Here is a 16,764-nt window from a genome sequence, read left to right on the forward strand (position 1 = left end):
GTTGCGAATTTATTTTTAAATAGAAATACTAGTACGCGTTTAACAATTTTAGTTGATTTCGTGACTTATACTTGACAATACTCGTGCATTGCTTATATTTATGCAACTAACATTGCAGAACTAAAAGGAAAAGACATTTTTTATGTTTATAAACATTGAATCTTTTGCATTTTTAATTTATTAAGAAACCGGTTACAAAATCGTTTATAATATAAATTGTTCAGGTAATATATGGTAAAGATATAAATATATTCTGACGTCACACAAAACGTTATTGGTGTCAACACTAAAAAACGCCTGATGGCGTCGCATTTCTCTTTTGTTCTGTAAACAAACGATGGAAAAAAATTTTCCCTGTTCTATCCTTTCGAGTGTCGAACCTTGAGGTACACACACCAAAAATTTTTTAGTTTGATTTTCTTCTTAAGTGAATAATCAAACTAAAATAGCGCTTTACTACAAGGCATCCTGGTAAGCATTGCAACAAAATGACCTTAATGTTTTGACATAATTTTTTGTGAATGAAAAAGGTTACAAGTTTTTGTTGTAGGTTTTAGGCCTTCTCCTACTTTTGCTGTTACCCTTTTTTTAACTGAAGCTAAAGAAAGCGGTGGAATGGTTACTGGTCTCTACTAATTAAAGAAGAATCAACAGCCATGGACAAAACGGTCAAAAGCAGGGGATGGCCTTTAACAGGTGCTAAGTGTAACATCAAACCATTACTATTTGATCTCGAGGAAGCACTTTCTGTAGAGAACACCTACAGGCCCAGTGTATTAGCAATTCAATATAATGTTAAACCAGGGGAGGTTACTCTCATGTCTAGAGATGGTATTGTACATCTTCTACGTTTCCTGAAATCATGGTTTGATACCCCAGAACAAGTCTTTTTTGTAGCAGTCAGCTACTTGGATGCATTTATAGCACGTATAAAGGTAAGTCTTTTAACTGTTCTCTTCCAAACTCCATCTACATACATTGAACTGTTTTCTACATTTTCTGATGCAACTTAAAAATTATTAATTTCATACAATGCAAGACTAATGTGAAAAATTTATGAAACAATGTTATTTTTTCTGTCTTGTTGAGGTAGTTATTTTTATGAAATATTTTAATTCTTTTGAATTTACAAAGACCCCATATACTTCTATTATAAAATTTTTGTTTGTTGAGAACATTGTTCATAATAGCAAAGAATATAGAGGCATATGCATCGATATTCTTTGATAATAGGTTTGCTCAAGGTTCGTTTTCTTTAAAATAATATTCATTCAGTTTAGAATGTTTTCCAAACTATTTTGATTATTTAAGTAGAAACTAGAATGTTTCTACTTAATCATAACTTGATATTCACAATATCTCTCAGAAGTAATTATTTTTTATTTAGACCTGTTTGAAATTTATAAACACAGCACAGTTTTACATAATTCTATGTATTTTAATGTGAAAATCATTACCCAAATGTTTACCTATTCAAACTAAATCCATTATTTTATTATTTATTCAAACATGAATATATATTTAGAAACAGATACTAAATTTCAAAATGTTTTGTGACAAAAACTATTTGGAAACCAACTCTTCACAAGCTATCCATCTTTTTCTCCATTAAAACTCAAGTACTAATGTTTACAATAATTGAGTGTTTATTCACTCTCTGATTAATATGTAGGACTATTCATGCTGTTCTTTGTTTAAATATTAATTACATCACCTCTAGAAGTGGGTCAAATGAAAACAAATTTAAATAAATTAGCATTTTACAAAAATAAGAATATTTAATATTGTGGAACTATGAAAGTTTTGATGACATACATGAAAATATTTAAATGATGAAAATTTGTAATAGCATCATGCAACAAATATCTTCTTTTACTGTATGTATGAAACAAGAAAGTTTTGGAATCTACCTAAGTAGTTAATAGTTTTTATTTTTAACCTGACAAGACCTGACAAGTTTTATTAACCTCAATGCTATCACAAATACCAAAAATTACCATATTTATGAGTCATACGAAATTACTAAATCAAAAAACCTAATATCAAGATCAGACTTGTCTGAACTTCACTTGAATTGTTTAAAACTGAAAGATTGTAAAGATAACAAATTTTATTATAAATTCACTATGATACAATACTCATTATCAGAGTTGTTGACCTATATCAAACAAACGATTATAGTTTATCAACCTCACATGTTTTGAATTATTTTTGAACAATGATAATAACATGAAACCAAAATAATAGAACTAATTTGGGTTAAGGATTTTAAAGATTTTAACAAGATATAAAAAAGAAAAGTGTCTAGGTATATTTATATTTTTACTTACTAATTTAACTATGATTGAATGAAAAATGATAAAACATGAAGCCAAAATAATAGTAGTATGGGTTAATGATTCTAAACCTAACAAGGTACATAAAAGTGTATTGGTATATTTCTTTTAACTCATTGATATCTAACTGACTAGGATGGAACTATTAAAAACTAGCCATTCAGATATAATTATTTTTTGTCTTTATAATATTAATATTCTTAGATGAATTGTTTATCTGTTCTTTATTAGTTTTCATTATGCTATTGATGCAATAACTTTGGCAATTATCATTGTTGACCCGTTGTGGAAAAAATCTTAATAATAATAATAATAGGTCTTTATTTTTCCTTCAAATTCATACAATACACAAAATATATAAATTATATATGCATAAAATACAATAAGAAAGAAAAAATGCCAAAGATCAGTTGGTGCTGATTTCAAGAAATCAGTACATCTGCTTTTCATCTTAATCAAGAGAAAAAAATATATAATATATTTTTTTGCATGTTCTGTAACAATAAATTAAAAATCATAACCAATAGAAACATTTAGCATTTAAATATTGTCCAAAAACTATCACGTAGTTTATACAAACTTCAAATCAAATAGTTGCTCATGTGTTACTTAGTTAGGAATTTAGATTTATGAGATTTCTTAAAAGATATAATCGATTTTAATTTTAATTCTTTAGCTAATCCATTATATACTTTTGATATGTAAATGAATTTTTGAATTGTTCTATACAATGTGCCAGAGCTGTAATTGTATTTTTGTATCTTGTATTGACATTATGTATGTCAGTTCTGTATATAATTTTAAAAAGACATGCTGGTAAAGAGTTTTTGATCATTTTGTGGAAAAGGCAAGCAACATGTAGAAATCTTCTCTTTTCCATGCTCAACAATTTTACATGTTTTAATTGGTGAGAAATAGGCTGGTGTCTTCTTACACCACAGATCAGATGAAAACATGAATTTTGAACCGCTTGAATTCTTCTCCTGTGATCTGAACTAATACAAGGCCCATACACAGTATCTCCATAATTAAATTTTGATAATACTAAGCTTTCGTACAGTATTCTTTTTACTTTGTAAGAAAGACAGCAGCAATTAGACTGAGAAATGCTTTACTCACACAGGTGTTAATATGTTTTGTAAATTTGAGGTGATTATCTAAAGTTAAACCTAGATTTTTTGCACTAGTTACAGGTTTAATGATTTCATTATCAACAATTATTTCAATGATGTTACTTATCTCCAAACACACCCTGTTTGGACAAAAACTACCAGATTAGGTTTTTTAGAGTTTATATTTAATGCATGATTTCTTGTCCAGTCAAACAATGATTTAATATCTTGATTAACAATGTCAATAGCACTTGCTCTGTCAACTGGGTAAAATGAGTGGTAAATTTATGTATCATCTGCATAGAGATGAAATTTACAGGTATTCAAGAAGATACCAATATTGGTGGTGTAAAAAGTAAATAAGATTGGGCCCTGAGGTACCCCTGACAAAATGTTTAGAAAATCAGTGCTTCTTTTGTCTACTTTGACGCTCTGTTTTCTGTGGTGCAAGTAAGACTTAACCATATTCAATGCATCAATGGAAAATCTGATTATATATAACAATTTTTGAACCATATCACAAGATACTTGAGTAAAGGTGAATTGTTACCAATTAGGTGGTACTCTTAAAGGTAAAATAGACCATTATTATCACCACTAACAATTGTAACCAGTTGCTATGCAAGGGCTGACAGTATGATGCTAGTATTTCTAATGACAAGAAATGGGATGCAGTTTTTATAACTACAGTAAAACCTCCGTTAACCGAAATAATTGGGGGGAAGGCCGTTTCGGATAACAAGAATTTCGGTTAAAAATACAATTGTTTTTTCTAGTAAACTTGGTCAAAGTATTGGTATTTAAAAATACGATGAGGTGGTTTCTAATGTTTTCTAATAAGCAAATACAGAATAAAGTAATAAAATTAAGGAAAATGAACAAGTTTAATAAGCTTTTTTAAAGAAATCTTTTGTTTTCATTTGACAACGATGTTTTGCAGCTATATCTCCATTGTTCATTTGCAGAACGTTATGATTTGCCTCATTCGATTGTTCGACGAAACGTAAAACAATCTGAAAAGGACAAAACTTTATACAATGACAACAAAAATTAAGAATCTAGTTATGTCCCTAACTAATTAGGCCTACTGTATAAAATTCTTACCTCTAAGGCATTGAAAATATCGTCGGCGGTCTCGTGCTGCCTGTTGTCTATTGGGTCCTCATCTTCATCGTCTGATACGCTCAGGTTGTCTGTATGAAGAACCATATCAAGGATGTCCTGGATGGTCGGTGAATTTACTTTCTAAGTCATCGGGTGCTAACCACTCACGCATCTCTTCTTGGTTAATTTCGTAACATGCCGGCAAATTTTTTATTAAAGGAAATTTCTTCTGTTGTTTCCATAACATTTTCTTCTTCAGGATCGTCAATCAAAATCAGATCAAAAAGTTTGTTCCAGTATTTTTTCAAAGTTGAAAATTTGATCTTGGCCCGCGACTTAGGACACCAATAAACAACATGTTTCATTGTTAAAGATTTGAGAATTTCGGGAACACTTTTGGATTTATTCGTCTCCTGTTATAACAGATGTCTTAAAAATACTCCTCTATAATGTCTCTTGAATGTCTCTATTACTCCCTGGTCTAACGGCTGAATTAAGCTGGTGACATTTGATGGCAAAAATCTGACAATTGTCACTATTTCGTAGATTTTGAGGGTGAGTAGGTGTATTGTCAACAAGCAACAATGCTTTGATGGGAAGGTATTTTGATTTTTAAAAGGATTTTACACTCGGAACTATTTTATTTTCAAACCATTCTGAAAATAAAGTGGTCGACATCCATGAGCTTATTTGGCTTCTATAAAAAAATGGAAGTGCTTTTTCGGAAATATCTTTTAGAGCTCTTAGTTTTTTTTATTTCCCAACACAAATAGGCATCAATCAGTGAGTGAAATTAATGGAGTTGTTTACGTTTTGCGATAAAAATTTACTTTTTTTTTGACGAAATTATTGAAACTGTCAGCCGTTTCGGTTAAACGATATTTCGGTTTAAAAGGTTTCGGTTAAGGGAGGTTTTACTGTACATCAAAGTTGTATAGAATATTCTAACCATTAAAGAACTTACTCAGTTTAAAATTCAACCAGCCCAAGTACATATCTTAAAAATTGTAATTATATCTACCTGGTGCAGTGGTGGATTTAGACATTATTTGTCTTGGGTTGGTAATCTCCATCTTAGGATTTCCATCTTACAGCCTTGGTAAACATCTGGCCGATATTTTACAACCACATATAGGAAAAAACGATGCCTTTGTAAAAGACTCTGCCCATTTCATCGGGAAAATCAAAGGAATAACTTTACAAGAATCTGATATTCTTGTTAGCTTTGATGTTGTTTCTCTATTTACAAGAGTTCCCCTAGAAGACGTTCTGGATTTAATCGAGGGACTAGTTTCCAAGGATATGGTGGAATTATACTGTATTTGCTTCACTACCACCTGCTTTTCATGGGAAGACCAGATTTATCAACAGATATATGGAGTAGCAATGGGAAGCCCACTAAGCCCGGTAGTAGCCAATCTTTTCATGAAACATCTAGAGAAGAGGGTACTGGACTCAGCATACAAGCCAAGGCTATGGTTTAGATACGTCGATGACACTTTTGTGATTTGGGGTTACGGAGTAGAAAATCTTAAGAATTTCCTGTCTTATATAAACACACTACATCCAAATATTCAATTTACGATGGAAACAAAGAAAGATCAACAACTAGCATTCCTAGATGTTTTAGTAAATCGAAAGGAAGGTTACTTAGGACATAAAGTGTATCGAAAACCTACACACACGGACAGATACCTAACCAGGAACTCAAATCATCATCCAGACCAAAAACAAGGTATCATCAAAACTCTGGTGGAGAGGGCGAAGAGAATTTGTGAACCACGGCATCTGCAAAGTGAACTTCTTCATATTGAAAAAGCGCTCACCTCTAATGGTTATACCAGAGGAGAAATACATAAAGCGATGAACGTCTAGAAGAAAGGACGAAGAAACAGAATGTATAGGCAAAGCGTTCTTGTCCTATATAACCACGAAAAGACACACAAACACAAGGATAAACGAACATAAAAGCCATTGTCGTTTAGGACATATCGACAAAACTGCCGTTGCCGAACACGCTTTGGGAAGAGGAGAACATCGGATACTGTTTGAAGAAACGCAGATGCTGGATAAAACATCACAGTACTAACCACGGTTGTATCGGGAAACGGTGGAGATATATAAGCACCAAAATAATTTTAATCAGATAGAAGGACTAAAAATCAACAAAACATGGATACCAATATTAAAATCCACAAAAACCCTTCCCGCAAAACACGAAGAAAGAATAGCTACTACAAACGACGACACGCCCCTTCACGCCAAAACCAGTGGAGGGGAGGCGAGTAGAAAATATAGATATGGCCTCCGCAGTACAACGTGGTGTCAGTTTCAGCGTACAAGCGAAGCAGGAACATATCCAGAAGATGGCAACCCCTAGTGTTGGCGAAACGTCAAGAACTAATCTCAGAAGACAACGGCCGAACAGCCCGAACAAACAGTTTAACAAATTTAAGTAAAGATTGCAAAACAATTCATTCAATTTCATTTACAGGTATTCTCAATTTAAAAGCAATAAATCTTAAGGACTTTTTCTGTACTCTTTCTAATAGATCTTTGTAGCATTTATAATGAGACCAAATATTGCTGGCATATTCCAAAACTGATCTAATAAGGAAGCAGTAGATATTTTTGAGACAATAAATATCAAATTCAAAGGGGCTATGTTTCATGAAACCGAAAAGTTTCATGGATCTATTAGAAACATAAGAAAAGTGGTCCCTGAAGCTTACTGTAGGGTCAAAAATTATCCCAAGATCCTTAAATGTTGTGATTACAAAATATTCGGTCCAATATGGTATTCAAATGAAATCGCATGTTTGTTTCTAAAAAATCGCATTACCTTACATTTATTTATGTTCAAATTCAAAGCATTTAAGTTACACCAATCCAATAATCTACTTAAATCATTCTGTAATAAACTACAGTCATTGGAATTCTTTATGACTATAAATTTTTAGATCATCAGCATAGAGAAGAATATTACTATGATAAAAACAATTTTTTATATCATTTACAAAAGAATTAAATTAAATAAAAAGCAGAGGAGATAAATGTCCACCCTGCGGAACACCAGAGGTTACATTGATAGTTAGATGACAAAAATTAGTTAATTTTTACAACTTGAGTTCTATCTGTGAGATAGCTCTCCATCCAGCCTGATAATCTTTCATGTAAACCAGCATTATAAAGTTTAGAGATTAGGACAGTATGATTAACTCTATTGAATGCCTTCGAAAAGTCAGTTTAAATGACATCAACCTGGTCATACCCTTCAAGAGCATCAAACAAAATTCTTGTAAAGCTAAAAGATTAAAAAAATCCTCTTGGAATAAAATTGAGGACAATCTACACTGCACATCATTAAAAAGAGGCCACCTAGTATTTTATAAGAAATTTTCAATAATTTTAAGTTTTTGCAATTTATTATATTATAAATAAGCTCTCACAATGCAGAAACACTTTAAGGCACCGCCACTGTGTGCCGACAGGTCAATTAAGGGTAATAAGTTTGCAAAATTGATATCAGTTTTACGATTTCGGAGAATGCATGTGTACATTGTTGAGAATGCATGTGTGCATTGTACATTGTTTTTCTTGGAATATGGCTGTTCTGTTTCCAAAAACCTTTCATTAGTGTACAGTTGTTCAAAGAGTGAACTTGTGCAATTTTTAAATTTAAAACTATGGCTGAGAGATTGGCTAGATCTGTTCAAATTGTTACTTTGATTGATAATGGAATGAGTCAAATGGAAGTGGCCAGACAGCTTTGAGTCAGTCGTTGTATGGTCCAAAAATATACCAACGATTCGTAGAGACTAGATCTCACGAACGACGACCAGAATCAGGTGCGAGAAGAACCACAACGGCTACAGAAGACCGTTCTTTAGAACGCACTTCTTTGCAAAATCGGTTCTTTACGGCTAGAGCAGTTCAAGACCGTTTTCAAAATGCTCACGAGTGTACATTAAGCACTTTTACAGTGAGAAGAAGGTTGAGGGAATTTGGGCTCGCTGTCCAGCAACAGGATCTTTGTTAATAGCAGCACATCGACAACGCCTGTTGTCCTCCTGTCCTTAAGTATTGGTAAATCAATACTGTCTCTTACCCACTGATAGTATATTCCTCTCTCTGGTATCCACTCATAAAAGCTGCTATTCTAAAAAAATTATTTTGTACTCTTTCAATCTGTTCAATGTAACAGTTGTATAATGGGGACCATACAACTGATCCATACTCTAGAATGGGCCTAACAAGACCACAATAAAATCTTCTAAATGTGAACAAAGACAGGTTTACAGATGTGCGTTGGATAATTTTCAGTACTTTCTTCGTCTTGTTCCTTACTTGATTGATGTGGCTTGAGAATGACAGTTTGGTGTCTTACCAGATTCCCAAGTCTGATACTTCATTTTTAGAGGCCAATGGCAAGTTTTTTAGAGTTTATAAGTAATTTATAGAGTAAACAAAAATTATTGGTTTTCTATGTCTCGAAAATTTATCACATTTGTTTATGCTAAGCGACATTTTGTTTAAACTGCACCAATCATAAAACAATTTAAGATCTTCCTGTAATAGAACAGCATCATACCAGGATTGAATTTTACATCGTCAGCAAACATGAGAAGAGTACAATTTTTAATTTTTTGTACTAAATCAACCAGAGACAAGTAAAATAGAACAGGGCCACAATGGAAGCTTGCGGCACCACTGATGGTACTGTTATTTTAAATGAGGTATCACTCCCAAGTTAACTGTCTGCCTATGTATTCAACATTTTTTTGTATCTTATTTATTATAATGGTATCCAAACTTTTTTTATTGTTCCTGTATTTTAAAGATTGCGCCAAAAATTATTACTCCAAGGCATACAGTTAATCTCTAGAACGACCATCTGAAATATAAAATTCGAGGAGGGTTTTAAAAAAGAAGTGTCCTTACGTGATAGTTTACCAGAAAAATTGGAAATTGAAAAAAAAAAACAAAATGGCGGAAATTTGAAAAAATCGTTCATAAGTTGATCTTTTTTCAATTTTTTTAGTCACAAAAATTTTATTATTGCTTTTTTGGTTAAATTGTGGTAAACTATTATAGAGAAAACCAAAACAAAACATATTAGGGGGATGTAGGGAAGGAGTTTGAGGTTCTGATATGATAATACTGGGATTTGGAACTGGTTTACTCAAGTTATGGGTCTGAGGAAAAAGCCAAGAGCTTGCAGTGGGCAGGGGCGCTAAATCCCTGAAGCAGGATTACATAGAACACCAGGTAAAGGTTATAATCTCTAGCCAATTTTTTTTTTTTTAGGTGCCAGAAAAATACTTGAAGTGTCTTGCATTTGCTTGTTTCTTCATAGCTGCCCGTGAAGACCAACTTGACATTCCTTTAAGCACTCTGATCTACATGGCTAGGTGCAATTTTACTTTCCAAGATGTACTAAGAATGGTGGATGTTGTTACAAACAAGCTCCAATTAGGGTCCAAAATCACTACTATTGGAGATATTCTTAGACTTTATATCAAGTTTTTAAAAAGCTGTCACTCAACAGTAAGGTAAAAATTATCTTACTGATAGTTGTTATTTTATGAAGAGTTATAATTTAATTATTTAATTAAATTTATACATTCTGAAAAGAAATGACTGTATGTACTCTGTTGGACATTTCTCATTTCTAGGCTTACAGTTGAGCTGTAAGCCCAGCATATGGCTTAGTGAGAAAATTGGGTAGTTTTATTTATTTTTTTCTTAAAGTGGTGTTTACTTTTCAGTGAAATTCTGGACGAAGAAGAGTTATTAACCAAGCTGGGAGTTCTGCTGACTGACAGCAGCTGTGCATTTTTCAGACCATCAGTGTTAGCCTTCACACTTTTGAGATTTGAAGTTGACAAGCAACTATCTCATTCTATTAACAAAAAAGCAAATTTTGGTGATGTCATCCATACATTAGCTGTGATGAAGGAGTTACAACTGAGGTGTGAGGTAAGACTTCTTATATGTTATATTTTTTATGTTTTAAAAGATATATGAGGGATAGCTGACGACAGATCCTTGAAGATGTATAGCGGATTTTGCTTTGCTTTTTCTAACAATCTAAAAGTGAAAAGGACATTTTTTTACCTATATGACGTTTCATATATGTTTAGAGAGAAATGGTTCAAATAAAAGTTGTAGATTTTAAAAAGTTCTTTAATTTGCATGTTTCAAAATTAAACTACATAAACAATTGACCCAGATAATTGCAAAACCCCCTTATTTTTGCAGTAATATATAATTGTTAATAACTTTGTTTTTTGCATAATGACATGTAATATAACTACTTGAAATTATTGAGTTATTGAACTATGCTAATTCTCAGCTAGATCGATCAAATAGTTTGTAAGTTATTCAATTTGTTTATCCTGGAGAGTGATTATTTAAACAACTGCACCTGCTCAAACAGTTACTCCAACGACATTTAGCAGATGGCAATTGATTCTTTGAGGCTTCAGTTTTAAGATGATATATTAAAAAATTTCATTTTATCAAAATTGTTAGTAAAAATACCACTAGAAAAAGGGCTGACTTTTTAGCTTATAAACATTTATAATAACTTTTTATAAACATTTATAATAACATGCGCTGTAAGTAGGCTCTATGACTTAAATTGCTTTCATTTTTGGAATATCATTATGGGCTGTAAAATTATCAATAAATACCAAGATTTTTCTTTCCTTTTTGGCCATTTTCTTATATTCAAAAACTGGCTCAATGTTATGAGCCAGTTTTTGAAAATTGCAGAAGTTATCCATGCTTTTCTATTTGCTTCATTTTTTGAAGGTAGTGATTGACATCTTGAAAAACAACTAGGTCTTTTAGATTTACCAATCACTATGGTGAGAGTTTTCTGTGCTCGACATGCTTGCTGTTAGCAAAATAGTCAAATGTTTCTTGCCATGCTTCCCACAATGGCATTTATCATTTTTAAAAATTAGAGTCTTATCAGGAAGACATTTAAAAACAGTCCCGTTTCGTCAGCATTAAGCTATTATCAGGTTCGTAACCATGTAACAAATTTTGCAATTGCACTTTCCTCAAAAAATTTTTTCAAAACAAGTCCATGTCTTTTTTTGACCTTTTCTAACCATCTATTACTGACCCTGCAACTAGCCACTCCCAATTATTTAGATTATATTTCGGCTTTTTCTTGTAACAATGACTAACACTGATATTTTGGCTCTGGCACTGCCCTAAGCACTCCTCCAAGCTAATTTTTTCCCTGATATCTGATTTGTTTATTATCATTGACAGAGTACTCATTGTGCAGCAACATCTTCTTTTGACGACAGCTCTTCACATCTTCGAGCTCTTCTAATTTTTCAGCAAGGCTCAAAGTTTTCAGTTTAAATTTCATCATTCATGTTTTAACAGTTTTATTTGTAAACTGAGTCTGGTTTGAGTACAAAGTACTGTTTTGTTGCAAGTGTTTAAAAATTGTATATTAATTTTAACAACACGTTTTTTTATAGACGTCAGCTGCCGATTTGGTTAGTTGTTCCCAATTTGCATCCAAAGTGATAAAACGCTACAACAACCATGAACCCTGCCTAAACAATGCGTACCTGAAATGGAACTTTTCTCCATCATTCCGTAGACGTGACCGCTCCTCCCGTTCGACCCTGAGTGTAATCAGCGAGAAACCCAATGGGCAAATCAAAAATGGAAGAATCAATAGGAAGAAGAATCGTACTAACTAATTGCCAAATTTCTATGCAGTACTATTGTAAGCACACTTTGTTTTAAATTCTTAAAAAAAAATGGTCTTAGCTTTTAATGTATAGTGTGTGTTAACTGCAAGTATGTTCATGTCTGTATAATTCCACTGTATCGTGTCAATATTTATTTATATATCCTTATTCATCCTCATTTGTTTTGTGGAATCTTGCATTAACATACACTTACCTATGTTTTAAAGAGACAAATGATAATTTCTTCTTTGTTCGTTGTCAACTCCTGTATTTATTGAACATCTTCAATAGTGTATGTACTCGTTGGGAAATGGACCGCAAGAAGTTATGTTTGTCTCCTTATTTTTATTCTAGAATACCTATATGTAACCTAAGATATCTATATCGAAAGTGATGTGAGTGTAAATTATATGTTTTTATGTAAAGAGTTTACTATATATATATTTTTATGAAAAATTTAAATCTAGTGATATTAAATATAAGCTGTGAGTCTCTATTGAGCGCCATTTTTTGACTTGCGACAAAAACTTGCGTTCGGATAAATTTTGCAATGATAAGCTACACCACATCACAAAAATTTGTAAAATTTTATATAAAAAAAATATATACATAATTGCAAAACATGCAAAAAAAATATAAAACGTTTTAAATATTAAAAAATATCTTGGTTAAATTGTTACATATTTTTAGTTTTATTTTTAAAAGATTTTGATTATTATAAATGTGCTTACTCATTGTCTGTTCTGTCCTGAAACTAGTCCTTCTGATTTGTTACCATATAATGGCATATCTTTTGAATAAGCTAATATACATCTCCACAGAATTTTTAGTTTTATTTCTTTCATCCTACCATTTGCCATCAGTAAAAAATACGACAGATGACAAACTATTTTTTGACGTGACAACGTCTTAAATTAGGTTGTGGCTCGGAGTCACTCATGAAAAAGTGTAACGCCCGCTCACGTCTGTTACGATGAGTCACCGAACGAGAGAGAGGCCCGCCGGACCGTGCTGTAATGCGACACATTAGAAGAAACAGCAGAAACACTTCCTTTCATTTCATATTTCTCCTATCATCGTCCTATCCTCAACAAAATCACTCAAATAGAAATTAGTTAAGTTTAAGTTTACATGTACAATGTTTTAGTAAACAAAATATATTTCTATAGTTAAAATTTGTGCAATTCTTATTTTCATTCAATTCCTTGTTCCTATTGTGCAATTTAATAATATTCATATCAATAAATATTTTACCGAGAAAAAGACGTTGTCACGTAAAATCTTCGCCCGTAAAACCGACTTTACAGGCAACCGTTTTTTTGATCCATAAAGGCTCTATTTGCCAGATATATCCGTCTGAGTTGAGATAATAAAGTAAATAAAAAAAAAACGGTTGCCTGTAAAGTCGGTTTTACGGGCGAAGATTTTACGTGACAACGTCTTTTTCTCGGTAGAATATTTATTGATATGAATATTATTAAATTGCACAATAGGAACAAGGAATTGAATGAAAATAAGAATTGCACAAATTTTAACTATAGAAATATATTTTGTTTACTAAAACATTGTACATGTAAACTTAAACTTAACTAATTTCTATTTGAGTGATTTTGTTGAGGATAGGACGATGATAGGAGAAATATGAAATGAAAGGAAGTGTTTCTGCTGTAATGTGTCGTATTACAGCACGGTCCGGCGGGCCTCTCTCTCGTTCGGTGACTCATCGTAACAGACGTGAGCGGGCGTTACACTTTTTCATGAGTGACTCCGAGCCACAACCTAATTTAAGACGTTGTCACGTCAAAAATTTTAACAATCCTAGTTACAAAAAGAACGAAACTAGTGATCAAACCCATCCTCACCAACGCGTCGGAAACATAGATGATGACAAAGAGCGATGAAGAACGTTTAAAATGCTTTGAACGTAAAATCCTCCGGCATATCTATGGAGAAGTACAGGAGGGCGGATTATGGCTTAGCACATAGAGTGTGAGAATGTATGGAGCCGCCAAAACATATTTATAACCAAAGAATAGATGGAGTGAGAAGGGGGGGCAGACCCAGAGCACAATTTAAGGATCAGGTGGAGGAAGACTAGAAAATGTTGGGGGTACGAAACTGAAAAGCCAAGACCCACCATGGGTTGTGGTGCCAATGAGGATATTATCTCAACTACAAGGTTATTGGGGTCAATCATATTACAACAGTATTTACATTACGTTATAATTTACAATAAAGTGAAAAAGAAAAGCATTAAATTTTGTGATACAAATGTGATTCTTTTAGGAGATCTAGTACATTATCCAGAAATTCTGATTGACTGCGGATCGCATTCCTTCAATCTTGTATACCATATCTTTTTCGCACTTGCTCGTACTCGATACACTGTGTAAGAATATGTTGAACCGTTAAGTGATTCCTCCGAAGCCATGAGATGTCCTTGAGTCAGCCGCGTGTGACCAAGTCTTAGCTTGCGGATGATTAATTAGTTTCTAAGTTAAACAGCTGAAAGGTTTCAATGGTAATGCATCAAGAACGAAACAGACATGAAAAAGAAAAAGGTCAAACCCTTCAGCAGAATCTAGCAGGCTTTGGTGGCCAATACTAAAATAAGTCAGCATCAAGAATATACCAGCAATAGCGGAAAATAGGAGTAGGAAAATTTAATACACAACACATATGCAACGCACAATTGTACTACTGCTCCTGAGGGTAGTATGTGCAGAGTTGTATGAAGGTTTTGTTTACGGAATTGTTATAACAGGAAGTAGAACCAATAATTGTGGCTTAATCTCGTATGGACGGTTTTGATGTCTGAATCGGTGGTAATTGCTTTATTTGCAGCAGTGTCAGCAGTCTCGTTACCTAAAATGCCAACGTAGAAAGGATCCAGATAAATGTTGCTTGTTTCAGAAGTGAGATGGTTTATTGCTTCATGTATGGTATCAACTAATGGATGTTGGGAATATATATACATTAGTCATATAGACAGTAGCATTGTTACTTCAGACTTCATTAGAATACAAAGATTGCAATGGGCCGGACATGTGATAAGAATGGGAGAGGATAGGCTACCAAAAAGAGCACTGAATGCTAGATTTCAGGGAAAGAGGCCGGTTGGAAAGTCAAGAAAGCGCTGGAAAGACACAGTAAACAGCGACGTACAAGCCCTTTTAGGAGTCCGTGTATGGAGATCAGCCACAGACAAGCAAGGGTGGAGGCAACAAATAAAGGAGGTCAAGGCTCAATTAGGGCTGTAAGTTTTCATTCTTCATCATCTTGAAGATAGCTTTACATACACTCGCGACCATAAAATCCGGGTCACCTTGAAAATTTCAATTTTCTGGAATATTTTTGCCTCTGGTGGAGTAATAACCTTTTTTTTAGGTTAACGTAGTTTTTATTTGTCATCAATGTTTGTTTTGAAAGAAAAAAAAAACGGTTTTTTATTGTTTTTATTGAAAAAGCAGAAAACAAACCAAATTGTTGATAAAACAGGCATACGAAAAAAATGGAAAATACAGAACGTGGTAAAATGTCAGTGAAATTTCAATGACTAATATCGTGTATTGCCTCCACTTGCTCTAATGACCTCTTGCAGACGACGGAGCATACTCTCAATTTTTCTCCGGATTACATGTTGTGGTATGTTATTCCACTCTCTCACTAACAGATCCTTAAGCTCCTGTCCGTTGTTAGGAGGAGATGTTAGGGGTTGAATACGTTTTTTCAAAATGTTCCAGGTATGTTCGATGGGATTCAGGTCTGGAGACCTAGCTGGATAAGGTAACCTCGTAATTCCAACCTCGTCCAAGTATTGCACACTGATCGTGGCAACGTGCTTTCGCGCATTGTTCTGCATAAAAACGACGTTTTCTAAAAGCCTTGCCATGGTATGCAAAACATGTTCTTCCAGAATCTCCGCAATGTCCCTTCGTGCAGTTAAGGACCCATTTTCGATGAAGGGTAATTCTGTGCGGAAGTCGGAAGATACACCTCCCCAAGCCATGACCGAGCCTCCACCAAATGGCATTCTTGGAGCAATGCAAGCTTGTGAAAATCATTCACCGGTTCTCCTCCAAACTCTTACACGTCCATCGGATCCAGTTAGGCAGAAACGGAATTCATCTGAGAATAACTTTTTGGTCCAATCGTTAATTCCACAATGCGCTTATTGTCGAGCAAAAGCTAGTCGTGCAACTCTATGCGCTAGGCGAAGTGGTGGTCCTGTAGCCATTACCCAAGAAGATAGTTCAAAAGAACGAAGTCTTCTCCTGACTGTTGCAACGCTAACATTGCTATTTCGTACTTCCTGTAGACGATTTCGATGCATAATCGCAGTTGAGGTCCGGTTTTGCAAAGCCTGAAACACAAGAAAACGGTCATCTCGTACCGTGGTCATTCTTCTTCGTCCAGAGCCAGGTTGTCTGGATAGCAAACCCTTCTCCTGAAAGCGTTGAAGCACTCGTTGACCCGTAGAAAGGCTTA

General features: G+C 33.6%; 1 protein-coding gene across 1 annotated transcript; it reads left to right on the forward strand.

The window, feature by feature from the left end:
- The first annotated feature begins 298 nt into the window (after positions 1-298).
- CycG (cyclin G) lies at positions 299-13,099 on the forward strand. The gene is made up of 5 exons (XM_072545733.1): positions 299-471; positions 551-935; positions 9,860-10,104; positions 10,321-10,531; positions 12,058-13,099. Exons 2-5 carry the CDS (start codon positions 657-659, stop codon positions 12,283-12,285), a joined length of 963 nt encoding a protein of 320 aa, XP_072401834.1. The 5' UTR covers positions 299-471; positions 551-656; the 3' UTR covers positions 12,286-13,099.
- The last annotated feature ends 3,665 nt before the right edge of the window (positions 13,100-16,764 follow it).

The sequence above is a fragment of the Diabrotica undecimpunctata genome, chromosome 10, assembly GCF_040954645.1.
Source record: "Diabrotica undecimpunctata isolate CICGRU chromosome 10, icDiaUnde3, whole genome shotgun sequence".
Lineage (NCBI taxonomy): Eukaryota > Metazoa > Arthropoda > Insecta > Coleoptera > Chrysomelidae > Diabrotica > Diabrotica undecimpunctata.

Coding starts and splice junctions, on each gene's coding strand:
- CycG (XM_072545733.1), top strand. CDS start 657: ATGGACAAAACGGTCAAAAGCAGGGGATGGCCTTTAACAGGTGCTAAG. Junction 10,105..10,320: donor AGCTGTCACTCAACAGTAAG/GTAAAAATTATC, acceptor TTTACTTTTCAG/TGAAATTCTGGACGAAGAAG. Junction 10,532..12,057: donor AGTTACAACTGAGGTGTGAG/GTAAGACTTCTT, acceptor GTTTTTTTATAG/ACGTCAGCTGCCGATTTGGT.